The sequence below is a fragment of the Lepidochelys olivacea genome (assembly GCF_965140295.1).
Source record: "Lepidochelys olivacea isolate rLepOli2 genome assembly, chromosome: 10".
NCBI lineage: Eukaryota > Metazoa > Chordata > Testudines > Cheloniidae > Lepidochelys > Lepidochelys olivacea.
This window is the reverse complement of record NC_140420.1, coordinates 6659802-6687784: the sequence shown is the minus strand read 5'-3', so window position 1 is coordinate 6687784 and position 27983 is coordinate 6659802. Positions and strand designations below refer to the sequence as shown.

General features: G+C 45.5%; 1 protein-coding gene across 1 annotated transcript in view; it reads right to left on the bottom strand.

Annotated features, from left to right (window-relative positions):
• Positions 1-27983, bottom strand: part of CACNA1H (calcium voltage-gated channel subunit alpha1 H) — a 479184-nt gene that overhangs the window by 175793 nt on the left and 275408 nt on the right. Inside the window, exons 5-6 of the mRNA XM_084642056.1 lie at positions 19023-19120; positions 3159-3318 (exon numbers count right to left, since the gene is read on the bottom strand). Of these exons, the coding sequence (XP_084498182.1) occupies positions 3159-3318; positions 19023-19120 (258 nt within the window). The remainder of the gene's footprint in view (positions 1-3158; positions 3319-19022; positions 19121-27983) is intronic.

Here is a 27983-nt window from a genome sequence, read left to right as displayed (position 1 = left end):
TATTCCCCACTCCCCGATTTTTTACTTTTTCCTAACAGTTCTCTCGATGTGTCTTCCCCAGCCCAGCCAGGTTTTCCCCTGCTTTCTAGGCCTTCCTGGTTTCTCATCAGTGTTTTCCTCCTTTGAATAGGAGACAGCTACTTGCATTAAAACACCAGCTATCCCAGCTCTAAGACAACATGGATTTCGATGGCATTCAAGCTCTCGCTTTTCCCCCTGACCTGTTGCTGCACCAAGAGGGGGAAAAAAGCCTTAGATCAAAGTTCAGTCCATTTACAGTGAGAGATTTCGATCCGCCCAGGAAGATCTGATCCCCCAACATCCAGCTCTCTTCCCTTTGTTAAAGGGTCTGCAGATGTGTTTCTCTCCACTGCCATTCTGTGACTGAGCCTAGTGTCAGACTGGCCTCTTCCACCCTAAGATTCTCCAGGGCTTCTTAGTCACAAGGGGTGGCAAGACCTTGCTCCCACGCTGCCTCTTTCCTCCCACCCCCTGCTCACACCTCTCCCCCGGCTACTCCCGTCGCTCGCCCGTATGGCCGGAAAAAGTGGAAGGGCATAGCTGTTCCGGTGCCCCTGCTCTCTCTACTGCCCTCTAAAATGACACTCTACATGTTCATAGCATCGTACAAGCACCGACGAACTGCGTGCCTGTAAGGGAGCTTTGCAGAACATTATCCTCATTTTACAGACCGGCAAACGGAGGCACAGAACAGCTAAGTGACCTACCCTAAATCTACACTGTCAATGCCAAAACTGAGATGAGAGCGCTCAGGCTGCTGGCTGCCAGCCTCATCCTCCTTGAACTACAGTGCACGGCGCCCACTTTTTACAGCGCGTGAAACGTGTATTTGCAAACACATCCTATAACAGACCTACTGGTACAGCGCAGAAAATGTTCATTTTCCAGAGAGCTTTTGCACTCTCTCTGTCAAGAGAGCAGGGTCTGATTTTGGTCTATTCATAGGGTTCCACCAGGGCATTCTCCAAAAACTACACTGAATGCGATCAGTGCCTGAGCAGATCCTCATCAGGGGGTGCGCGAGCATGCTCATTAAAGCATCTCCTGAGCCCTTCAGTAAAATACGATAATACGTGATGGAGGCCTGATTGGAATCACCTCCAGCTTTCGTGTTTTTGGGCAACGCAGAGGTTTGTTTTGGGAGGCCCTCTCCCAACAATCGGCATTTCCCCTCCCCCCCTCTTTCCTCATGGAGCACAAGGGTTTACTCATTCTGGGGGAGAGAGGGCTAAAAATTAGAGGAGTTTACTACTTTGTGTTTCGTAGTCAACGTATCTGTCCAAAGAATGGGTTCATTCAGACGACGGAAATTATTGTGTCATCCAGGACACAGGACAAAACCGAGGCCTTATTGCCCATCTAGGGAAAACGCCCTACGAGCAGCACAACTCCTGGCAGGAGTCGAGGAGGAATGTGTCACATATTGGGAATGATACCTGCAATTGTCACGTTAAGGAATTGACGGGGTTTCTTTAATTTGTGTTTGGGGTATTCGTGAAGACAACCCACCAGAACAAATGTTAGCATCCTAGAAGCAATCAGGACATCGAACAAGCACCCTAGACGCTTCAGGCTAAAGTTTAGTTGCACCGATCAGGAAAGGAACTTGGGGAACCAGAGCGGCGGAAGGAACCTGCAATGCTATAGATGACATTGTCATGTGACAAAGGTAAAGGATCTCAGGAGTAGCTTTCATCTAGCACTGAACAATGAGCTAGATGAAAGAAAAAGGAGAATAGTTTTATCCTTCAAACTACTATGCCTCTCTCCCCCTGCTTCACTGCTACCTAGATCTTTCTGGGTCCAGCCCCTCCTGGCTGGATTCCTGACGGAGTTTTAAAGAAACAGAGCACACATCGTCATCACACGCTTTAAAGGGGAAACGGCCCTATGTGATTCAGAGTCAGACAGCCTAGCAGGGTAACCAGCACTTCCCACCAGGAATAAACGGCTGCAACACATGTTTCGGAACACACACACACACACCCTGACATTTCTGCATTTGCTGTTGCAGTGTTGCCAACTCTGGAGTCTCACAAGATTTGATGTTTATCTTAAATCCTCAGCTCCTGGAGTGATGAAGCTCAGCTTTCATTAAAATAAAATGTAAGAGCCTGTCTCCTGTGGTTGTAAAAAAAAAAAAAGCTTGGAAACGTGAACTCTAAAGGTGCAGAAACCAGAAGGCAAATATTAAAAAAAGAAAAATGCCAAATGTATACTTATTATTTTAAATCTCATGATTTTAGGCCAATCTCTTGATTTTTCAGTGCTTGAAGTTAGCAATGCTGCTATTGATAGCGCTCATATTGACATTGTTTGGGACCAATCTGAAAAATCAAGGGCAAAACTCCAGTTTGATTTGAACCAGAACCAATTTTTTCATCAAAATAAAAAAAACTCAACCAAAAGTCACTGCTAATGGATCAAAATATTTTGTGTCAACTCAGACAGAAATTGAATGGGTTTTTTATTCATTTTGAGTCAACTGAAAGGTTTCAGACAGCTCTACGAATTTTGTTTTGACTTTTTCACTTCGATGTGGCTATTTTGGGGTCTCTTCCACCTTCTTTTTTTTTAAATGGCCAAATTTGAATTCGAAACGCCATTGTGAACCATAAGAGTCAAAATGAGACATTTACAAATGGTCAAAACAAAACGTTGAGGGTTTTTTTGAAAAAAAAAAAACAACAACACAACAACCACCAAAAAACCCCAACATTTTGCTCCTGGGCAAAACTATTGGTTGAATTCAACCCAAGTTTTGCAAATAGTTTCAGAGCAATGAAAAATGCATTTTCAATGGGGAAAAGAAAAATCTATTTGTTGAAAAAATGTTGCCCTGCTCTAGTTGACTTCAGTGACAACGCCAGTTTACAGCAGCTGAGGAAGACACACGTTGGGCTAAATCCTGGGAGGAGAACTCAACAAATGGACCAGTTCAATTCAGTTCTGCTGGCCACACCTATTCCTAATGGGGCAACCTTCCTTTTCCTGCCTGGGGCAGTGTGAAGGAGGAGATATTTGTATGGAACCCACAACTTATGCTAACCCTGCTAGCTAGATACATAGAAACGTTTCCCCGATAGCTGGAGTGGGAGAGAGAAAAGACAAGACAGTGAGTTTTCTGCTGTACTTACATTGCAAAGTTGCTGTCTAGGAAACATCTGTTTCTGAGCAGCCCTGCCCAGAGCTGCACGCCAACAATCCCAAAGATGAAAAAGACAAAGAAGCACAAGAGAAGGACGTTGCCTAACATAGGCAGAGTATCTAACAGCAGGGTAACGAGTATTCGCATACCTGTTGGGAGAAGGAGAAAACAGGTTATGTGAGCCCTTCGAGCAGGACACAGATAGACACAGGTGTTATGATGAGCTCCACACATTTAGGAAAAAGAAAAGGAGGACTTGTGGCACCTTAGAGACTAACCAATTTATTAGAGCATAAGCTTTCGTGAGCATAAGCTTTCGTGAGCTTTCGTGAGCTATAAGCTGGAGCTCACGAAAGCTTATGCTCTAATAAATTGGTTAGTCTCTAAGGTGCCACAAGTACTCCTTTTCTTTTTGCGAATACAGACTAACACGGCTGTTACTCTGAAACAACACATTTAGGAGAAGCTTTCTCATCACTTTCACAGCTTCAGAAGCAAGCTCGCAGCTTCTAAGTGTGACGAGCTGTACAGTGGCACACGAAGCAACGTTATCTTCTGCAGTTATCTTGGGTCCATCTTCCCTTTTCAATGGAAGATGGACGCAAGTCAAAGATCAGTACTTCCCTAAGGGCTGGGAGGGCTGGATCAGGCAGTCCAGTTCTGGCTCATCTCTCACTTTTCAATTAGAGGTATTACAATCTGTATTACAGGGTGGCCTACAGATTAGGGCCCCATCGTGCTAGGTGCTGTACAGACACACACAGAGAGACTCTCCCCATGCTGAAGAGATTGCAATTTAAATAGACATGACAGAGTGCGAGAGAGGAAACAGAGTGATGAAGTGACTTGTCCAGTCACACAACTGGTCGGTGGCAGAGACAGAAACAGAATCCCTGGTCTCTGGCTCCCATTCCAGTGTTTTAGCCGTTAGCCTAGGCTAGTTGCTGCAGGTAGAGGAAAGATGCAAAACGTGGATCCAGATTCTGTACACCCCAGTCCAGGTTTGGAGGGGTGCTCATGTGTAGGGTTCATCTTAAAGCTGCTGCTGAATATTCAAAGGCCATGAAAATGCAAAAGGTTTAGCGTCACATGCCAAAAAGATTCAATTGTATGTAGCATGTAGTTCTACAAAGCAAGGTTAAAGGTGGGATGTTTAGAAGTGCCCGGCATTGTCCTACCTCTGTTGTAGGGTGACGAGATAGCAAGTGTAAAAAATCAGGACAGGGGGTGGGGGGTAATAGGTTCATATATAAGAAAAAGCCCCCCAAATCGGGACTGTCCCTATAAAATCGGGACATCTGGTCACCCTACTCTGTTGCCACTGAAGTCAGAGGTAAATTGACACCCCTCCCATACCACAACACACTGCATGGTACATAAACACTGATGACTTTGCAAGCTAGACTATCATTGTGAAATGCTCTCTCCCCCCCGCCCCCCCAAGAGGCCAGTGACTCTGGGGGTCATCTACTCAGCTCTTCTGAAAAACCACACTGCATGCAGCCTGCAGGAACCCAGCTGATAGGTTTGTCCTTTTAGCATTAGAGAGCATCAGAGCTGCTGCTCTGTACAAACTACGGATAGCTGGAAAGGCTGGCAAAATATGTATTTTAAAAAACGTATTAAAGAATTTCACAAGAAGCCAACAATTTCCTTCTCCCCTAACAATATGGGGCCCGGCGTGGAGACGAAGGGGAGTTTTAATGCAGATGCTCTCTGCACCTTTTCCAGAGACGCTTTAGCCTTCAAACAGGCTCAAGCAATACAGGGTTCCCCCTCACTATTCTCAACCAATATGCAGGTTTCAGAGTAACAGCCGTGTTACAACTCAATTCATCGGATGAGCTGTAGCTCACAAAAGCTTATGCTCACATAAATTGGTTAGTCTCTAAGGTGCCACAAATCCTCCTTTTCTTTTAACCAATATGTATTGGCCATTAGTTGGAGGCAACCTCTCCAAGGGATAAGAGAGGGGCTGATAATCCAGAGTCTCCTCCATCTTGACCTCGCTGCTTAGGCTCTTAGTGGGGGTGTTTTTCTGTGATGTGGACACCTCATTCACTATGATGTGGGCAGGAATCAACGCACTTTATATAGGCTACTGGTCAGCCATCAGGATACATTCCTGGTCACTACTGATTTGAACCTGTGACCTATGCATGAAAGGCACCATACCTCCTTACCAACTATTGTGCAATGCATGTAACTCCATCACACGGCGTTGGGACAACCTCTTGCCTCACCTTTGTTAAATGTTACTTTTCCTGTTTTCATTTGCAGCTCAGACTTGGGGAGTAATTCAGTAGTCTCCCTCCCAAAAGACAAGAAGTCTTCAAGAGAACCCTCCTGACTCAACCTTTGTCAGGCCTCTTATGATACATCTGGTGAAAACGTGAACTTCCCTGGTGTTTCGTGTCATTTCAGTTCTTGGTGCTAGGGTGGATGTTATGGGAAATATCACCCTCGTAAGGCTTGGAGAGAAAAAACAGCACCTCCCATGATTGCAGGGACGGGTGTCAAGTTTATCATTGTCACTGCACTAATGAAACTTCCTTTGTGTGCTTGGGGTGGCGTTAAAGTGGGGAGACAACAGAACACTCGGTATGTGTCAGCACTGAGACACTCCCAGAATGTTTATTAACTTGGCACCCTCTTTTTCTCCCATTTGTCTTGCTTTACGTGCACTCATTTGCGTTTACACAGGCCGTGTTCTCCGCTCCATTGGAGGAGCGCACAATGCAGCTCAGAGAAACTGGGGCATCCCAGATCCAGTCCAGAATCACGGCCTTTTCATTTCACATTTTGAACTGAATGATTCTCCTTCTGGCTGCTTTTTCAGATGGCTCCCACCCTGAGAGATTCTTCCTCCTTGGCTGCCTGCATACAACTTCCCTCCAAACCTTTTCCCTCTTTGATTTTGCTCATGGGACTCAATAGGGCGGGGAGGGGGCACTCCCTGCACGAGCCAGTGAAGTCAACAGAAATGAGGAGACTAGGATAAAAGACAGACTTTACATCTCGGAACTGCATGTGAATCACTGAATTGGATGCTTGCGAGGTGGCTTCCCAGAATGCTCTGGGTGTGGGTGAATCAAGACTTAAAGTTTTAAAACTCTGGGCTGCCAAGGCTCATCTCCACTGAAGCTGCATTTTACATGCTGGGAGTTCCCCCTCCTGACTCAGGAACTCAGTGTTACTCAATGAATTCAAACTGCAGGGCAGGAGGACGTGAGGCCAAAGGCTGTGTCTCTCTCTGATGGACTAAGGGCTCAATAAACTTTCTAAAGAAACGTCCCTACTCTTCAGCCCACCTGCCAGCATTGTCTTCTATTCAAAAACTACCTTCTGGGAAACCAACACGTGCCAACAAGTAACTCACCCGATGCCCTGAGGAATCCTTTCCTACCCAAAATTCATCTGGGCAGAAGCATTCTTATAATATCCACAACCTGTCAGCGCCCCAGCTGGAGTGTAACAAATCCTTGGCCTACAGACAACAATCACACTCATATAGGGAGCAGGGCTAGAAATCTGTCCCTTCCACTCCAAAAAATACAGGCCTCTGCCACTGAAGCTAAAGAAGAACCTTCCTACCTGACGGTAGCAGTAGGTCTTTTATCCTCTTTCTGAACCAGCCACCAGAGGGCGACATCACTCTGATATACACACTAAGTCAGTGCTTTACAATGGGCCCAAGATTTCATCACTGGTGCCAGTGGATGTGTCAAAACCTGCTCTTCACAGCCAGAGGAAACTTTAGTTTCTGTGCTATATTTCGGTGATAGGAGAGAAAAATGGCGGGAACATGAAGGTCCCAGATGGTGCAAACTATGAACGAGACGGGTGAACGTTACCTGCAACATACAGAAGCTTTGCTGACACCACTTTAAGCCCATGATGCCCACCACCGTTCTCCCGGAGTGCTCTCAAGTGCTGTCAGACTGCGCTGCTGTCAGGCCGCCAGTCCTTTCACAATGCCTGACTGATTGTCTGGCTGCCTCAGGGAAACAGCACAGCAATCCCTTTCCCTGATTGGTATTGAACTGTCAGGGTTTGGGGGTGGGGATTCCATATCGAGCATTTTCAAAAGGCACTAATTGTTCCAGAAGTAAAGGACAGATCCGTAGAGTCCTCCAAGGGGCAAACCACGATTTCAATGCAATTTACAAGGACGGGAACAGGAAGAAAGCGGGTGAATGTTAAGAGCATGCCTGTGAATCGTGGAGACAGAGGGGATTAACCAGACTGCTGTACAACATAAAGAACCTATCACCACGCATACTCCACACTTCCTATTACTGGTTAGCCATAGTTAGGCTATAATTCTTTTCTAGTAGCAGTGGCAATAGGAAAGTCCTGTGGAAGATCTCCCAGACACGGGTCACTAGTCCTGGAAGTAGGAGACCCCATTTCATCCGAGTCTTCCCGTGTGATCTAGGGCAAGTCACTTAGGGCTTGCCTTTGCTGCAAATGTTAACTCGAGTTGGGTCGAATGAGGCAACAGGCTGGTGATATGAGCAGCCCAGAGTAGTTTGAGTCCCCACTGCATCACTAACTCAAATGCCACTATACCTTCAACCTACATCCTGTCAGGCCAGCTAGCTGGAGTTTAAAGCACCACTGAACTTGAGCTAAAGACTTTTGGGTGCAGATGGGAGTCATGTTGGGGGAGTACTTGAGTTATACCTACAGCTAACACAGCAGTGAGGACAAGCCCTTAGCCTCGCTGTGCCTCAGTTCTCCTTCTGTCAAATGCAGAGAAGAGACCTGCCTGACCTCACAGGGGAGTTGGGAGGATAAAGACTGTGATGCACTCAGATGCTATGGTAATGGGGTGGGAGACGGGATAGAAGTTCCTAAGGTAGTTAGTTAGAACTGTTATTCTCAAATACCCAAATCAGGGAGCTAGGGGGTAATTCTGGGCTACTCGTGCTGTTTTTCACAAAATTAGGGGTATTGGGGCCAAATACCAATATGGGTAAAATGAAAATGAATTCTCTTGAAATGAATCATTGGTAGTAGTAATTATATATTTATGACATCCAGAAATGGGCTTGGCACTTGACAGTACAGGTAGCATGAAGATCTAGACTGCACCCTGAAGAGTTGGCAATCTAATCTGAATACAAGGTTCTTCCCCCTTTCCTGCACTAAATGGTTGTATGATATTGCTGGTGTCATTTTAGTGGCTGATGTGTCCCACCCTAGAGGTGGCTTCATTTTGGTGGGGCGAGTGACGGCACCCATCCCTACTTGGATGCAGCTTAGAATTCTGCAAAGAACATGGACAATTGTAAAACTGCTACCTCTTAATAATATTGTTGATTCCTCACCTGATGAAATAGGGCCAGACAGTGAGCCGGCATCCATGCAAACCAATCGACAACCGCAAGGCAGTGGAAATGTCACGTCAGCTGTGCTGGAACGCCAGACAGCAGAGAAACCCTCTGAACACCATGACGGTGTCTCATGCTACCGTAGCTTCAGCTAGTGGAAGTGAAAATGTAGCAAGCTAGCTTTTCTCCTCCTGCTGTTTAGTCCTCCCACTGCCACAGAAATATTGCAGAGGAAGATGGTGAGCCAGAGACTGAAAACTGGAGCAGAATCAATTAGGGGAAAGACTCTGCTCTGTGGAAACGATGCAGCAGCCCAGTAGGGAGAAGGAAAGAAACCTCAGTCATAATATCTACTTCTACAAGGCCTAGTTCTCCTAGTGCATAGAGCTTGGTGCTGTCTGAAAGTCCCATGCTAAGCATATGCGTGTGACGATGGTTCATTTACACATTGATGCACAAAGCTTCCCTAATAACATTGGGCCTGTCCCCTAAACAAGCCATGGCAAACTAGTACCATTAAGGGGTTTGTCTTTCTTGGCCCCGTGGAAGGAACCATGTTTAAAAATGACCGTTGCTAGCATGGTTTCCTTGACTATACGTAGGCTTTGCAACCTTGTTGTAACCATGTGAGTCTCAAGATATTAGAGAGAAAAGGTGGAGAAAATGTAATATCTTTTATTGGACCAGCTTCCGAAAGAGACTCGTTTTTGAGCTTCTACAGCCCTGAAGAAGAGCTCAGTGTAAGCTCAAAAGCTTGTCTCTCTCACCAACAGAAGTTGGTCCAATCAAAGAAATTACCTCACCCACCTTGTCTGTCTAATATTCTTAGGCTTGGCAGAATTAGATTTTAAGTTTTTTTAAATAATTTCGACTGATAATATCGCTGTTTATTTTTAAACATGTCTTCCTGATTTTTATCCATTTAAATTTTCGCAGTTGCGGGAAATTATGGGGTGGGGGTGTGGGTTAGACAATAATTATTCAATGACAGTAGATGTTGAGATTAAAAAAAGGTAAAGCTTTATAACTGTTACAACACAAATTGTCAATATCACTTGTCAAAATGCACAAATTACGTGTCCTTAAATCAACTCTAAGAAGTTTTCAAGCAGCATTTTCCTTACGTTGCCTATCTGGAAATTTCCATTATTCTGGATGGGAATACATCTGCTTGTGTATGCATAGTGATATCGACGCTGATTGACATTCACCATTAAAAAACAGTCTTCCAAGCCTAACTGTACTGGTCAAGGACTTATGGATGGGGCCTACCCAACAAACCAGAGATACTCATAAATGAAGGGTCAAACTCTGCCTTCGCTCTGTGCTTTGTAGTTAGAGGTCAGGGTGACTTCCAAGTTTAAGTTAAAGCAAGAAAAAAACCCATCCTGAGGAATAATGACATGCAAATTAGTGGTTCAATAAAGGTTAAATGAGTTTTCCAAAATCAACCAACCATAATTTGAGCAGCTGATAATTGTAGCTTTGAGAGCAAGAAAAGGAGAACTAAAAAAACCCCAACAATGCTAAGTTCCAAAAAAGGAAAGAGCTTTAGGAACTGAACATTCCGATGGAAAACATCACGCACGGTGCAAATCAGTCTGTCTGACAGATAATGCTGGTGACAGTGCAGTCTTCAGGGGCATTTTATCCCGTTAAGAGGCTGCTCTGCAAAGTACTCTCTGTGTAGAGCTATTTCTCCCTTAATTTCCCCGCCCCTGCAAGATGTTACCTTCCATTAGTTATCCCATTTGGATAGAGAATGGCATTTAAATTCTGATGTATTTTCTCTCTTACGCTCTTAATTTTCAGGTTGCTCCTTCTTCCAGCCAACTCTCAAGTCATGTCTAATGCATCACCGAGTAGTTCTTAATTACACAGGGCTGCAGCTCGATGTCCTTTGACTTCAGAGGGAGTTTTGTCCGTGTATGGGCTAAGAACATCAGGATTTGGCTCAGTTGCCCAGGCAGTGCCACTTTTTTGGCCTAACCGGACCAGACCCTCAGCTTGTGGAAGTCAATATAGCTGCATTGACGTCAATGGGGCTGCGCTGGTTTATGCACATTCCATCCAAGGATCTCAAAGCACTGTGAGATCATCAGCTACAAGCAATAGCTCAGCTCTTCTCCCATACAGAGATAAGCTTGATGCTGGGGGAGGAGGATGGGTAGCGGGGCAAGATACACCTCCCTAATTCCCCAACTGCATTTGCACCATCCCAGGCCTTTTGGCATAAATTACAAGAGGCTGGAGGCTACAACAACATACATAGACTGGTTCTGGTCCTTGTGGGATCTTATATCAGCTGTGAGTTAGCCTAGTGCAGACATGCTCCACACCACCCCCAACGCAAGCCCTCCCACCCCCATAGCAGGATGTAGGGGGGCGGTTAGCATAGCAGATGGCTATGCTACTTTACACCACCTGAGAACTTCACTGTGGCAAGGGAACTGTAGGGGAACCTATACCGGTTAGGGCCAGAGTCCATCACTTTACCCTGTCCGAGTGGTGCAAAGTGGCAGGATCAGGAAGACAGAATCCTTACCAGTAAGATAAACCTCAGTAGTAATAACTAGTCTCACAGTGTCTTGTGACGTAGATGTTACCCCCTATACAAATGGAGAAACTGATGGACAGACAGCATAAAAAACTCTTCAAAAGTCACCGAACAAGTCAGTGAAAGAGCTAAGAGTAAAACTCGGTCTTCCTCAACTCCCAGTCGTGTGCATTAACTATTCAACGTGTTGCTTCCCTAAAGTCACTAAAAAGCGCAAGCTTGAGGAGCTGCAATGTCACAACCAATATATATATATTTAAAATACAATAGGAGACTAACTTGAGTGCACAATGAGTTTTTATTTCATAGCATTCATTCCCAATGCACTCTGTAATTCTAACCCCCAAGGAACACATTCAATAGTACTGCCCTTCGGACTTGACTAACAAATCTATCTTTGGAAAAGCAAAGGGCTCATGTAATTCCCAGTGCTAGGAAGAATTTTTGCTCTTATCCTATTCTCCTTCCCCCATCTTAACCATTTTTGGGAGAAAGAAGGTAAAATCTATCTTCCTCTGCCAGACAACTTGGTTGTTTAGTGGCACCGCCCTAGAGATTGATCCCATCTGTTAGCTATCTATGCAAGCTGGACCCTCTTAGTAAAATGCCAAGTGTGCCATGGGAAAAGATGATTAGCATCAGATAGGCTGAAAACAAGCCTCATGATTTCTTTTCAGTTTCATTACATGTGGTGGCCCATTTTAAATCACATATTTTTAAAAAAATAACAACAACCCAGCAATGAAATGAGCTTGAAAACAGTGACCACTATTAAAAACCTTACAGCCCGTGCCAAAAACATAAATCGTGGAATTATCTTTTTTCCCAGTCATTTCCAAGGAATAATTTCTAATGCAGATGATGTTTTTATTGGCTGGGTTCCGCCTTTCTTTCTTTTCTTTGAAAAAATATCTTGTGGATGAATTTATTGCACATGAAAGCGAAGGGGTAATAGAATTGGATGGGGCCAGGCAAAGTGCAAGGTTGTCGTGTGGATAAATTGCTGTGCTATTTTTGACAGATCTCGTCTTTGGAGGCTTTTGGTTCCCTGTTGGAAGGAATTAGAGGACAGTTCTATCTACTATGCAGTAACTGCAGTTAAAATCTGCTTAGATGATTGTTCTTCCAAAGCTGAGCTCTCAATGCAATTAGCCCTCAATACCCAATTCGGCTTCCACCAGTCTCTCTTGAAACACCAGCTGCCAAGACCATTTTCTGGCCCCACCATTTTCACCAGGTCACCTCTCCCTGCATTGGATTCCTCCACTGGCTCTTTCCTTGCTGGCTCATCAACATCAAGCTTTTTGTCCTGGTCATCAAGGACCATCACAGCTGTGCCCTTCCACACTTTTATATGCTGGTCTCTTTTCTCATTGTCCCTCATCCTCTCCCATTCAGCCATCCACCTTCCCTCACAAACATCTGTGCACTTCATTCCACGCTGCCTTCATGCATTGACGGCCCTTCCTGAACTGACCCATGACGCCCCCTTCTCCGTCTCTTCCTTCTCTTCTCAATTTATTCCTTTGGGGCCTGATCCAAAGCCCACTGAAGTCAGTAGCAAGACTCCCTTTGAGGTCAGTGGGCTTTGAGTCACGTTGTCTTTGATTCCATTGGATTTCTGACGCCAACCAAAAATCATGTGACTGTTAGAATCCAGGTTTTTTTTTTTAAAGTAAGTCTCTACCCCTCATGATTGTGAAGAGAAGCTTGAAAAATGTTACCCCATTGCAACTGGCACAGTAACCTCTGCCTGAATCTGAAGAGAGCCTGAAACAACAGCTGTGAGGGGGAGAACTGCACCATACATCTCAAGGGGGTGTTAACGCCACTTAGAAGCTATGGCTAGCACTATTCCAACGGAGGGCTGTGTGTGCGCCAGAAGACAGGTACCGCAGGCCTGGTCCACTCACTCAAACAGATGCATTCCAGCTGCTGGTTAAATATGGGGGTGCCCCTGACAGCTCTCCTGCCTCTGTGCAGGGGATGTGAGCCTGCTGCCCCAAGGGAAGGGTCCAAGCACCATGTGTCCCTGAGAGTGGGGGGGAACCATGTTACTGCCCCACCTCTCTCGAAGGGAACATATTCCCCATCCCTTAATGGATGGATGGGGCCAGTGGCGAGCTGGCGCCGGTTCGCGCAAACCAGTTGTTAAATTTTGAAGTCGGTTTAGAACCGGTTGTTAAAGGGTTGGGCAAACTCCGGCTTGAGGGCCACATGCTACCCGCAGGTCTGTCCTGTCCGTCCTGCCTGAGCTCTCGGCTGGGGAGGCTCCCCTCTGAATTTTTACTCACCCGGCGGCACTCCGAGCCTTCGATGGCAAGTCCCGGAGCAACTGAAGGACGTGCCGCTGAAGATACGAAGCGACTGAAGGAACCGGTTCTTCAGCTTCTGGCAGCTCATCACTGGATGGGGGGACAGTATGGGGTGTGGGCATGGGGAATCCTGTATCCTGGTATGTTCCAGGCTGACCGAATCCAGCCCTGGGTCCCAGTAGGGGGAAGTCTAAGAACCGCTATTCCTACACTACTCTATTTAGATCAGCTTTGCGAAAGTCTATCCCAAGCCACTCACTCAGGGGAAGTCTCTTTTTGTGATGGGCAGGTAGATATTTTACTCCTTCCTACACACCCCCAATATATGGCAATTTGGCAAGGCTGATTTTAACACACTCCAAATGAGGCCAAGCCGACATGCTGCATCTCAGGGAGGCAAGGGAAGGGGGTTTCGCGGGTTGAATTATGTCCAGGAAAGTTGTGCAATGACCCTCATCAATCACAGCGCAGGAATGGGCAGTCGCAGTGCAAGGTTCCCTTCCCACCTTCTCCACCCCTTTCTCTCTCGCAGCTCAGTTCCATTCTATGGCTGGAGAGTGGCTTAGTCTCTATGGCTGATTAGTGCCAATTGTTATACTGGTTTATGGGATGAGTCGTCTTATTCAGGGTTTCAGCAGGGGGTGAATTTCCCTCTGTGTTAAGCTTTGGAATCCCCCTGGATCAAAGCTGCCTGACTGTACAAACATAAGTCAGCATTATTATACTGGTCGTCAGTTGCTCTGAAAAAATAAAAATGGTGGGTTATCACGATCCATTCAGGGCAGATCCTGGATCGTATCAGACATCAGGCTGGAGCACTAAAAATACCAAAGTCAAAAGTGGACAGAGTTAGTGCCTTATAAACAAGAAACAGTCTGTGCTTATCTACCCTCCAGGAATTGAGATCCTTCTAAGAATACTAATCCTACTTTGGCACTAATTCAAGATGCTATTAACACTATGAGCCTGTCCCAGGGGCTCATCAGGCCAAGCAACTCAAAACATGGGTTTAGCTCTTTGAATTTAATCTCATAGTCATTTTTTTCATTATTACCCCTCTTCTGAAGAAAAAGCAAAACAGGGATTATGGCACCAAGTGCCCAAAAAATCCCACTTCAAAGCCTCAATAGCAAACTCATAAAGCAGAACCATAAAGTTTGGACCCGGATCAAAATTTCCCCAAAGGTGTGGAGGCATTTAGAGACAGGGTGTTGGTTCAGACCCATTTACTTAGGTTTAGTCTACAATACAAAGTTGTGCCAACATAGCTATGTTAGCTAGGACTGCAAAAAAATCATCTCCCCCCGGCTGATAGAACGATGCCAGATAACCCCTCCCATGCATACACAACTATATCGACAGAAGAGTGCTTTTGCTGGCATAGCTAATGCTGTTTGGGGAAGTGGTGTAGCTATGCCAGAATATGCTACGTCTCCGCATAATTATGTTGGCATAGCTGTACTGGCAGAGGCTCTGTGGTGCAGACAAGCTCTTAGAATGAAATGATTGTCCTTAAGGCCCCAATTCAACCAAGCACTTAAGCATGTGCTTAAATTCCATTGACTTCAAGTTAAATTAGGCACAGGTTTAAACGCTCTCCCGAATTACAGCCTAAAACACCCTCTAATTCAAAAGGCAGCTAGGGGGTGGCTGAATGGATGCAGAAAAAATAAGAACCAATTTGAACCTTTACCCTCAAAACCTGAATCTTTCTTGTGGTTTGAAGAAGTTCAGAGAGCTCCCTTACCAACTAGCTCATATTTTTGTTCCACTCTGCACTTTTCCCACTCCCAGCCGGGACTAGAAACAACGGAGCCAAAAACCCATGAGAAAGGCTACTCCCTGGGATATTTCTGGCCTGATGAGAAATCGTGATAAAAAATTAAATTCTGAATCCAAAGCCTCTGAGGTCCCTTCAGTCCTTGTGTGTACCCTCCAAAGTTTTTTCTGACTTGAAAAAATGTCATCACGGAATTTTTTTTAAAAAAAGAAAGTCTAAAAACTGCAAGAGCCGAGAAAAACTTCAAAGAGTATTCCTGCAGTCAAACATCATCTGTTTTCTTGCCTGTTCATGTAAGGTATTGGAATCAGAACAATTTAGTGGGAGTTTGTTTTGCTGTCTGTAGCTGTGCCGACATTATGGGCAATTAATCTAAGTGGGATGCTCAATGATAATGCCATATAATTCAAATGCATTTTTAAACAGGAGCAGGAAAAGCAATTTCTGGAGGGAACCTGAGGATTTGCAAACAATTACACTGCCTCTCCAAAAAGAGAGGATTTCAGTTAAAGAGTGATGAAAGTGATATAGAATTAGCATATCAGTGAAGGATCACTCAGAAGAGGGATGGTAGCAACCCAGAAACAATTTCAACTGGTTGGCTCGATTTTTAAATTGAATTTAGAGATAAACAGCTGAATCCACTTGAAAATGGGCTTAGGGACCACTTGAACTTTCTACAGGGGGTGAACTCAATTTTGTTCCACCTTGCAATGAACGCTCTTTGGTATTTCACCAGAAGCACAGTCTGTTGTGCCACTAATCCTGAGCACAAAGAAATGGCAAGACATCTGAGAGGAGCAATGAGCCTATCTAGAAAATCGGGATCTTCTTAGCCTTGATTTTTCCCCCTGAAAGGAACATTTTATTTGCCTTGAGATATCAGTGTGCTGGGAACTTTATAGACAGAAATGGAGACAAGTTTCCCTGTCCCAAAGTGTTTAAAACAGCCTTGCAAAATATCCATAGAATCATAGAGATATCAGGCTGGAAAGGACCTTGAGAATTCACTAAGTCCAGCCCCCTGTGCTGAGGCAGGACCAAGTAAACCTAGACCACCCCAGAGAGGTGTTTGCCCAGCCTGTTCTTAAAAACCTCCAGTGATGGGGATGCCACAACCTTCCTTGGAAGCCGAACTACTCTTTTAATCAGAAACTTTTTCCTACTACCTTATCTAAATCTCCCTTTCTGTAGATCAGCCCATTACTATTTCTCCTACCTTCATGGGCAGGGAGAACAATTGATCAAAGCCCTCTCTATAATAGCCCTTAACATATTTGAAGACTTATCAGGTCCCTCCCAACCTCCCCCCCCCCCCGTCTTTTCTCCAGACTAAACATGCCCCCTTTTTTTAACCTTTCCTCATAGGTCAGGTTTTCTAAACCTTCTATCATTTTAGTTGCTCTTCTCTGGGCTCTCTCCAATTTGTCCACCTCTTTCCTAAAGCGCGGTGCCCAGAACTGGACACAGGACTCCAGCTGTGGCCTCACCAGTGCTGAATGGAGTGGCACAATTATCTCCCGTCTCTTATGTACGACACTCCCATTAATACACTCCAGAATGATATTAGCCTTTTTTGCAACTGTATTACATTGTTGGCTCATATTCAAGTTGTGATCCACTCGTAACCTCCAGATCCTTTTCAGTGATACTACAACCTAGCTAGTTATTCCCCATTTTGTAGTTGTACTTTGCACTTGTCTTTACTGAATTTCATCTTGTTGATTTCAGACCCATTTTCTAATTTGTCAAGGTCATTTTGAATTCCAATCTTGTCCTCTAAAGGGCTTGCAAACTCTCCCAGCGTGGTGTCATCCACAAATTTTATAAGCGTGCTCTCCACTTCATTATTGAAGTCATTAATGAAAATACTGAATCGTACCGGACCCAGGACTGACCCCTGCAAACCCCATTAGATAAGCCCTCCCATCTCAACAGCTAATCATTGATAACTACTCTCTGAGTACAGTCTTTCAACCAGTTGTGCACCCACCTTACAGTAATTTCTCTAGATCACATTTCCCACCTTTGCTTATGAGGATGTCATGGGGGACTGCGTCCAAAACTTTACTAAAATCAAGATACGAACATTTACCAGCCCAGGTACAAAATCTACACCCCTTCCCTTCACCAGGTTTGACGATAATGCTAAAACTAATGATATTTTTCTCACCCATAAAAATATGACTTGCCCGAGGGAAGCAGGGGACTAGATTTTCGCAAGGTTTACAATCTACGTATGCTGCCCAGGAGAGTCTAGGTCTTTGCTTCTCCCACTCTTTGGAATATCAGTTTTACTTGCCCTCCCTGAGAGGCCTCAGCCTAGCTGTCAGTCAGACAAGGAAGAACCCCTCCGCCCCCCACTCCTTGTTCAGACCCTGGGGGATTTACTGAGCATATTGAGTCGCAACCACATTGCTTGACTGCCATGGATGGCCACTGGGTGGGTGGGGCCAGAGTCTTTGCCACCCCCCAGAAGGGGGCGGGCAGAGGTGACAAGTGATAAGGCAGAAAACCGCTATGTCGGCGAGTGACCCAGATCCTTGGGACACCTTCATAGCTGCACGACTCGGCAGCTTCTGTGGTCTCTGCAGCATGGGATGCAAGTGGCACCTACAGAGCCTTTGGTGTCTACATGTAGATTCACTTCAGCTCTCCAGAGCAGGGACTGGCTCTTCCTGTGTTAGTTCAGCCCCCAGCCTCATGGGGTGCAATTCTGAGAGGGTTCTTTGCTACGATCATATAAATACATTATACAGCCAGTTACCCGAAAACTCTAGTTATCTGGGGCCACAGTGTGTCCCCCTCAGAGCCCTAAAAATCACCACATACCTTCAGAAGGGCAGAATACAGCTGTGATAATCTTCCCTTTAAAGAAAACGTGTCTAATTCACGCGTCACCAGTGCAACGCCATATTCACTCCAATGGGGTTTCATGGCTGTAGCACTGTGGCCAGTTCAAAGGGGAGCCAAGCAATTCGTTGTCTCCACAGCGCCATCTCCGGTCAGAGCTCCTCACCCATCACAGAGCCCCAAAGCCGGGGACACAGCCCCTCCCAGTGACCAGCGGGGCAAGGATCTCACTGACACACACTTCCATCATCACTGAGGGGCCTTGACCAAACACAGCCCGGGGCAAGTGGCCTGGGCACCAGGCCAGCCATATGGCTTTGGGATCTTCCCCACTTGCCGGGTCTCAGAGCACAGGCTCCAGGATGACCCTGAATGTCTTCACTGCAATTTTAGAGCCCCGGAGCCCAAGTCCCGCGAGCCTGAGTCAGTTGACTTGGGCCAGCTGCAGCCTGCCACGGGTCTATTATCGCAGTGCAGACGTCCCCAATGAGTCCTCAGTCTTCCTTTCCAGAGTTCAGTTCAATCTCTCTCCCCTTGAGGCAGGAGCCCCCAATGCCCCTTCCCAGGGCTGAGTTATAATGCAAACAATCCTATTATTCCCTGCAGGAGCCAGTCTTGCCTTCTGCAGCTGCTTCCTCATGCCAGCTACAGCTTTCTTGGCTTCTGCCCTGCCCGAGCCTTCTAGCTGGACTGTTATCAGCTGCTCATTCTCGAGGCCTCTCCTTTATAAGAGGTCTGGTTTGGTCACGTGACCCACCAGTCACATGATCTTCATTCTCCGTGAGTGAATTAAGCGTGTCACAGCCGGACTGAGGCCCACCTCCTCTTAAGGGGCCAGACACCCTGGGACAATGGGATAAACAAAGCACCCACGAGGGATCAAATTTGCATGGAAGTCAGTAGGAGCCACACCTGCTTAGCTCCCCAGTGCTGTGCCACTTTCCCCAGGCATGTTCTGAATCACATTCACATTTGTGTTCATTGCTCTGGGAAAAGAAGGATTTTTACTTACTTGGGACCCTGTTAATGGCTCGTAGAGGCCTGAGTACGCGGACAGTTCGGATGGCAGATAAGCTTACGTTGTGCCCATCCAGAGAATATTCCATCATGCTAAGGAAGAAAGAGAAAAAGAAGTCAGAACAGAGGTGTCTCATCTCCTAGGCCTTACAAGTGTGCGCGCAGGCTAAAAAGGGGCTGTTCCTAGCTGCTGAGGTGGATCAGTTAGCTGGACAGTATGTGCCCTGGCTATCTCAGGATTAAGCGATACAGTGGGTACCCTCATGCTCTGCAGGATTAGCAGAAGGCTACCGCAGCACGGGATTGTTGCAGCACTAGAGGAAGCTGCCTAGCTGATGCCGTGATTTACCTGAGGGAAGCAGTGCCTCCTGGAGGGGGAAGGTTTATGAATGAAAGGCCAACGTGTCACTGCCTGGTGTCTGTGAGTGATCTGGCATCCTCTAAAAGCACCTGCCCTGGTGCGTTACGCTGAGCTGCAGCTACTTACTGAAGCAGTCCTGCTGAAGTCATTGGTTAGTGCCGCTCACCATGACTACTGGTTGCAGAATTAGACCCAACAGAAATTGGAGGCAGGGGAGGGGGCAAAGGGGAACCTATAAATCTCCATGTCAGTGCAAAACGGCTCTTTACAGTACAACGCCGCGTCAGAGATTCCAAGACCAGAAGGGTCCACTGATCAACTCATCCAACCTCCTGTATAACACAGGCCAGAGAACTTCCCCTCAAATCGTTCCCTTTAGAACTTCCCCCAAAATAGTTCCCTTTAGAAAAACATCTCGTCTTGATTTAAAACTCGTCAGTGACGGAGACAGACCGTGACCCTTGGTAAATTGTTCCGATCCTTAAGCCCTTCACTTGGGAGATTATTCTGCAGCCCCACACAGCTCACAGTCAAGAAGATTTTCCTGATATTCCTTTCTCACTACTCCTGTGATACCTCCTTGTACTATCCCGGTGTATTTTCTTGACAGCTTGGCTTTTCTCCTCCCACAAACATTTACAGAAAAGAGCTGGGGAATAACATTCAGGTAGTTTGGGCTGCATTTACATTATAAAAAAAAGGAACATTTTCTTTTTCATGTCCTGTTGCCATTTCACACACGTTTCCCTCCTGGCCTGAGAAAGATGTTAAATTTAGTCAGTTTCGTTGGTCTTTTATAACCAGGAGTGGTAAACATGTCAGGCTTTTTTTTTCTTAAATGGGGCTCTGGCTAGTTAGCTTGGTTGTAATTACAATTTATAGCCTTTGAGCTGACTACAGGGACGCGCTTGTAAATGTGTCACATTTCTCTCACTACTCCTGTTCAGACACCACAATGCATCAAGAGCAAGACTGTGAACCAGCTTTTGGTACCAGAAAGACTTTTTTTTTTTAAAGTAATACACAAATTAAAAAATGGAGCGGGAAGGAGGGAGGCCTGAGAAAAGCAAATACCCAGAAATGTTTCCATCCAATATTTTAAAATTTCAGCAGAAAGCATTTTTATTTTAAACATTCCACAGGCACCTTAAGGACATAGGCACTGAGATTGTCCATGACGCAACCAGGGAGTGAAAGTGAAACGGACTAGAAACAATAGTCAAGCTTGCTCGCTTTGGGGGCGGCGCCTGATGCGTGAGAGTAGCCTTTACTCATGCAAGTGGTCCCACTGATGTCAGTGGGTTACTCACGAGAATAAGGTTGGCAGAATCAGGGCCTTAGAAATCATATTTTAGCATCGTTTTAACTGCACACTGATTTCGGTTTCCAAATCGAGTGAAATACAACAAACATGAAGCCAGATTCTCAGCTGATGTAAATCCGTTGTCGTCCCATTGAGCTATGCTGATTTATACTAGCCAAGGACCTGGCCTGAGATTTTAAACATCTGGTACTTTCAATACTCTAAAGGTACAAGACAGAAACCGGTATGGGATTTCTATTTTTAAAATATCTCCGCTTTGATGACAGCACACCTTTCGGCAAATGAACCCAAGGATTCTAATTGGTATTTTTATGCTAGCACAAATGTGGGAGGACAAGGTCATGTTTCGCAATGACAATCTGATAAGTGACAATATAGTGGAATCCTCTTCTTTGGAACATGCAGATGGAAAGAGAAGTGTGGCAACATTGTGGTGGTCCCCGTTATCATGGAGTCACAGGAAGGCACTGTGCAGAGGGTCATTACGAAGCTGTGATCATGATTGCATAGGAGAACTGGATGACAGATTTGCACCCATTTCTTAGAGTGCTTGCCCAGATTTAACAATGCATTCACTTTGGCTTATGCCCCCGTATGTTCACTTTCCACAATCATTTGAATAGCTGAGTGTAACTCACATCAACATTCTCATAAAGAACACGGATGTGTCCCCACATACACTCAATATCTAACACTTTGGTGCAAAGCGAACACAAAATCGGCTCAGCCTACAAACTGAAAGTGTTGCTTATTCATTTGTTCTCCAAGCATACTGGTGCCTTTGACAAGTGAGAAGTCTGCAGTTTAACACGTGGCCTGATTTGCACCCAGTCATTTTGAATATCTGAAAGTTCTGCCAAGGACTCAGCACACATTATACATTCTGCCAGTGGGAGTAAATCTGTCTGTCTGACAGAGGTAAGTGGGGGTATAAATCTGTTCCAAGGGATTGGTGATACAGCAAAGGACAGAGTTAAGGCTATTTGGGAAGTTTAATTTGGAACTTCAAGAATTTCAGATATTTGATTTTTCCACACCTTTGGCTGGAGTTATTCCTGGTATACCTCAATTAACTTAACTAATATTACAGCAGGTATGAAATTGGCCCTTTAGCCTTAATTTAGCATTTTTGGAATGCTGCTGTTGTTTTTAATAACTTTTTTTTGTTGAGGCATTTAATAAATCTTTACAATGCTAACTTTACCTTAAAGTTTGCCTCTAGGAATTAAATTTAAATTCGAGGGATAGCTTTAAAATTTAGCACTACACTAAAGCAGTTCTGAAAACTAACCTGGATGCATTAAGCAGCCACATCACAGAATATCTGGGATGTGGTGCTTAGCAGAAGCAAGGACCAGAATCTAATCGCCTTCTATGATGAGATTACTGGTTCTGTGGATGAAGGGAAAGCAGTGGATGTATTGTTTCTTGACTTTAGCAAAGCTTTTGACATGGTCTCCCACAGTATTCTTGTCAGCAAGTTAAAGAAGTATGGGCTGGATGAATGGACTATGAGGTGGGTGGAAAGTTGGCTAGATTGTCGGGCTCAACGGGTAGTGATCAATGGCTCCATGTCTAGATGGCAGCTGGTATCAAGTGGAGTGCCCCAAGGGTCGGTCCTGGGGCCGGTTTTGTTCAATATCTTCATTAATGATCTGGAGGATGGTGTGGATTGCACTCTCAGCAAATTTGCGGATGATACTAAACTAGGAGGAGTGGTAGATACGGTGGCAGGTAGGGATAGGATACAGAGGGACCTAGACAAATTGGAGGATTGGGCCAAAAGAAATCTGATGAGGTTCAACAAGGATAAGTGCAGGGTCCTGCACTTAGGACGGAAAAATCCAATGCACCACTACAGACTAGGAACCGAATGGCTAGGCAGCAGTTCTGCGGAAAAGGACCTAGGGGTGACAGTGGACGAGAAGCTGGATATGAGTCAACAGTGTGCCCTTGTTGCCAAGAAGGCCAATGGCATTTTGGGATGTATAAGTAGGGGCATAGCGAGCAGATCGAGGGACGTGATCGTTCCCCTCTATTCGACATTGGTGAGGCCTCATCTGGAGTACTGTGTCCAGTTTTGGGCCCCACACTACAAGAAGGATGTGGAAAAATTGGAGAGAGTCCAGCGAAGGGCAACAAAAATGATTAGGGGTCTGGAACACATGACTTATTAGTAGAGGCTGAGGGAACTGGGATTGTTTAGTCTGCAGAAGAGAAGAATGAGGGGGGATTTGATAGCTGCTTTCAACTACCTGAGAGGTGGTTCCAGAGAGGATGGTTCTAGACTATTCTCAGTGGTAGAAGATGACAGGACAAGGAGTAATGGTCTTAAGTTGCAGTGCGGGAGGTTTAGGTTGGATATTAGGAAAAACTTTTTCACTAGGAGGGTGTTGGAACACTGGAATGCATTACCTAGGGAGGTGGTAGAATCTCCTTCCTTAGAAGTTTTTAAGGTCAAGCTTGACAAAGCCCTGGCTGGGATGATTTAACTGGGGATTGGTTCTGCTTTGAGCAGGGAGTTGGACTAGATGACCTCCTGAGGTCCCTTCCAACCCTGATAGTCTATGATTCTATACCACGCAGTGGGAAATTGATAAACACCAGTTTGCATCTGCTAGTTACAGTAACTAGGCCTGTAGCCAGCACCAGGTGTGCACTTCAAACAGACCTTTCAGGAATAGACAAACCTCTGTTTAAAGTCACTAAAATGAATATCAATGATTCCCGATCTGTCCCCTGGCTGTCGTCCTAATAAGGCACACTTGCAATTTATCAGGTGGCTGAAGGAAGTGGATTCTACTGCAACTGGACACCAGTTTTAAAACTACTAATAGAATGTAAAAGCAGTTGGAAAGTGCTCCACTGAAAGTTCCTACACTGTCTGGGTGGGTACTACCTCGGATCCCGACCTAGCTTTTATTCAGTTTGTCTCCTTTGACTACAGTAGGCTTGGCTTGATCTCTTAGTATGCAATAAAACCATCAAAAACTTTCACACACAACTCAAAACAAAAGCTCTCTTTAAGAGTGAAGTGCTCTAGATCACTTCTCTTTTTTGCCACTGGTTCTCATTTTCACACCCTGCTGAAGTGGTCACTTTTGAGCCACCCAGGAGCAGGCTACACCAAAAATCTTGCAAGGAAGCCCATTCACCCATCATTTCCAGCTCAAACATGCAGGTCTGGGAGGTTTGGGTGAACATCTGGGCTTTGAGCGATTCTCTAAACTAAATTGCTGCACATAAAATCAGTGGGTGTGACTCTCAGTTACACAAAAAACACTTTATATCTCTCTGGCAAAACAAAGGGGCTTTAAAAGGTGTGAAAGAGGCCCCCAGAGAACTCCCTCTATGCAGACTGTCTGCTGATGTAAAATCTCTATGCCAGCCTTGCTTCCCACCCCTCTTTGGGGGGCAGGGGAGGTTGGGGTGTGGCAGGAGTGCATTGCACTGATTATTTTCTGCTTCTTTGGGCCCAAAGGGGGTCATTGGAAGCACACTGGAAGTTTAGAGTAGTCCTAAGGCTGCTCTAATTTACCCTGATGGCTGGATAGATCCCTACACGGCCCCAGATTACAAAACTGGTTTAAAGTTACCGTTGCCCCCCTGCCTTCATCCATGTCCCAAGTACAGGAATGGAGTAATTTGGAATCAGGCCACCTAAGTCTATGAACTTCAGTGTTAAATTTTCACTGCAAGGTAAAGTGAGAGACCTGAGAGATACACCTGATAGCTAGGTTTCAGAGTAACAGCCATGTTAGTCTGTATTCGCAAAAAGAAAAGGAGGACTTGTGGCACCTTAGAAACTAACCAGTTTATTTAAATAAATTGGTTAGTCTCTAAGATGCCACAAGTACTCCTTCTCTTTTTACCTGATAGTTAGAAAGCATTTGGGGAAAAAATCCTTTCTTCAGTCTCTGAGCTGTACAGAAGCTGCATAGTCAATGCAGACTAGGACTGGCAGACTCATTGCACTGCACCCAGGGAGGATTAAGTCAGGGATTTGTTTCCTAATGGTTTGTGGAAAAGAACTGGCTTCATTAAAAAACCCTGTGAACTTAGCAACCCCATAAATGTGTTTCACTGTTTGGGGTTTTCCTTCCTTTATGCTAGAGGGTGGAACCCAGAGACTCCCTCAGGGCCTCTGTCTGGGAGAAAAGGCACCCTTGGTTTGGAATCAAATGGAAGACTGAGCCACTGGGCTCTGTCTAGGGTAAAAAAAGCCATTGTCTGGAAGAACCAGAGTTCTGCTCCCAGCTCTAGGTAAGCAAGGAGAGAGAAACGCATTGAAAAGCATGCAGCGTGGGGTGGGCGTTGCCTGGGAAACCCACCATCAAGCCCTTATTTTAACTGGCCCAGGCTCCCCACATAGCTTCCCCCTTCTTACCATTCTCACTGCACTGCTGCACTGACCTTCAGTGACCCTGTCCCTTCGTTCCACCTTCCTGCCACTCTCCCTTCCATGTTACACCCCCCCCCATGGCTGTTTTCACATATCAGCCCTTTCCCTAGCCCTCTCCTCTTGCATTTATTTGCCCAAGTCTTATTTCTCTTGTTGTCACAAGGACAGTTGCAACACCGAACTCTTCCTCTCATCGCTCTCTGTGTAGCCTTTAATGATGCTTTATTTGGGATGCACTGATGCATAATAAAGGAGGATGGCGCACACAGCCTGTGGGGTGTAAAGCCACAGAAGACCATACGCGTGCAAAGACCCTTAGCATCCACGGGAGAAAGTCACGGCCTCACATGTCCTGTCCTTCAGCACCCTCATTCATCGTTCATAAAGACTGGACTATTATCGTGGCCTCAATATACCAGAGAACAGAAGTCACAGCTCTTTCCTATCTGCTCTCCCAAGGAAGGCAAGTACTTTCTTGGTCTGGACAGCGATTAGATTAATGGCATCTAATGCATTTTTCACGACACAGGGACCGCTCCAATGAGCAGAGACATATATGACCCACTTGACATTAGCAGTCATGAGGGGACAAATGACAGATTACCTTTTTGTTGCTTGGCCAATGTTTTCCACCCGGGCTTGTGGTCAGATTCAGGGTATGTCTGCATTGCAGTCGGGAGGTATGATTACAGCAGGGGTAGGTGAGATCGAGCTTCCTCACTAAAAACAGGAGTGAAGCTGCAGTGGTACAAGTAGGAGATATGAGAGCCTAACTGCCCAAATAAATGCCTGCCTGAGATCCTGACTATACATTTGGGCAGCTAGCCCATGCTTCACCACTATTTGTAGCGAGCTATTTTGTTCAAATCTAGGCCGGGTATGCATATATCTGCCGCAGTCATGCCTCCTGATTGCTGTACAGACATGCCCTCAGAGGAAACAGAGCCAGCTTTCCCCAGGCTGAAACTTCCCATGGTACTTTTCTTAGGCAAGCAGAGACAGAGAGTATTTACTGCTGGAGTGGCCTTCAGATGCAATCTGTTGCTGTCAGCAGAAGATCTGTTTATTTTGTAGTTTTCCCGCTTACTGTCGGCTTTCCTCGATAACTGTGCTATTAGCATAAATCAGCTCGCTTAAGGAAACTGAATAGGACAAATGGAATGGTGGGCAATGCCCATTTGTCACTCACTTCCCTGCTTATCAGAAGGGCCCCTTAATAGGCTCCATCGCTTCCAGATCCGCTTGCCAAGAAAAACAACCCACTTATTATGTCACAGGCTCCCCGGTAAAACTGCTGCTTGTTGCCCAGGAAGGACAGAACTAAGTTTCCAAAGTACTTTGTAATTCAAGTCACCCTCCAAGGCTCTCCTTTCTTTAGATCCGAAGGTGAAAACCCAGGCAGGGTTGGGGAACAGGACGGGGATGCAAGGGCTTGTTAGCCAAACAGAGAACGACAAGGCAAATTACGAGGAGAAATGGTTCATGTTTGGACCCCATGTTCAAGTCTCTCCTGTGGGCAACAAAGTTAGAATTCCCACAGGCATGCTCCAAAGGTACAATGGTCATAGGCCACATTGTGCCTTCCAACTGCTTGAGAGGCCCTTGGGACTGGCTTGCAAATGGATCATTCTGCGTGTCATTCCTCAGCATTAACAGCATCCCACCAGAAGGTTTTCTTGTGTTAATAGTGGTTTGATTTTCCCCTCTCTCCTCCACCAGCCTTTTACGTCTATAAAATGGGACTGGAAAACTACCTCCAACAGACTTGCTTGCGAGTGTTCCTATCTTTCCAGCTTACTGAGCTACCAATACTGTGGCCAAGGAAAGTCTGATTGTTAAGCAACAGCAGAGGACTCTCCCTGCGTGTGTGTGGCATTTTAATATGCATTGCTCCGATGCTCACCGTGATAACACCTGAGAACCTCCCAAATGTTAATGTAATGCATAACCTCGACCGCTCCCTCCTGGGATAAGATGCTTGGGCATTATCATTTGTATTCTAAAGGTGATTTACCTGAAGTCACACAGAGAGACAGTGGCCGCCCAGCTGGATATAGATTCCAGATTTAATGGCTCCTGGATGGATGGTCTTACACAGAACTATGCATGTGCACCTGGTCCCTGACTATATCCTAAAAAATACACAGTGGGGCTAAAAAAATGTTAACTAGCTTTTTCTTAAACTGTAGCCAAAGGATGATTCAAAGGAGGTTCAGCTCCGACAGTTTTATGTTTTACTCATACCAGTAATCCATTCCTAATTGTATTCCTGGACAAAAAACTACATTAAGATGGAGTTAAGGTTGAGCACCACTGCTTTAAGGGTAAAACACATTGCAGGGATGTTGCAATTACTCCAAAACCAAGTACTATAAACCCAGGATATTCAAAGGTAAGGTTACACGCAATATCCAAACCAGTTTTCCATCCCTAATTGTACACCAAGCAGGTAAAATTGCTTTGAGTGGGTATCATCCAGTCTTAGGACCTATTTAGTTTATATCTAGGACATTTTTTAATCTGCTCAATACTTTTCTGCAGATCACTGGGAACCTGAAGTTTAAAGGAATCTGCTCTTCCAAGCGTGTTTGGGAGTGTAAAATAACCATCTCCATAAACTTGTCTCAGGAGAATAAGCAGCTGTTGGGCGAGGTGTGTTCAAATGTCAACAAACATAAATTTAAAGCAGAAATTACCATGTGTTTATAATTTATGAGGATTAGAAAGTGTGCCAGACAGCCAGCTCCCTGCCCCTCCCCCCACGGCTAGCCTCGCTGATGCTTTAATCTTCCTGAGCCAGACTCTCCTTGCTCAGCTGAAATCCACTGTCTTCATTTGTCCTAACAGCACCCACTGAGGCCAATGGGTC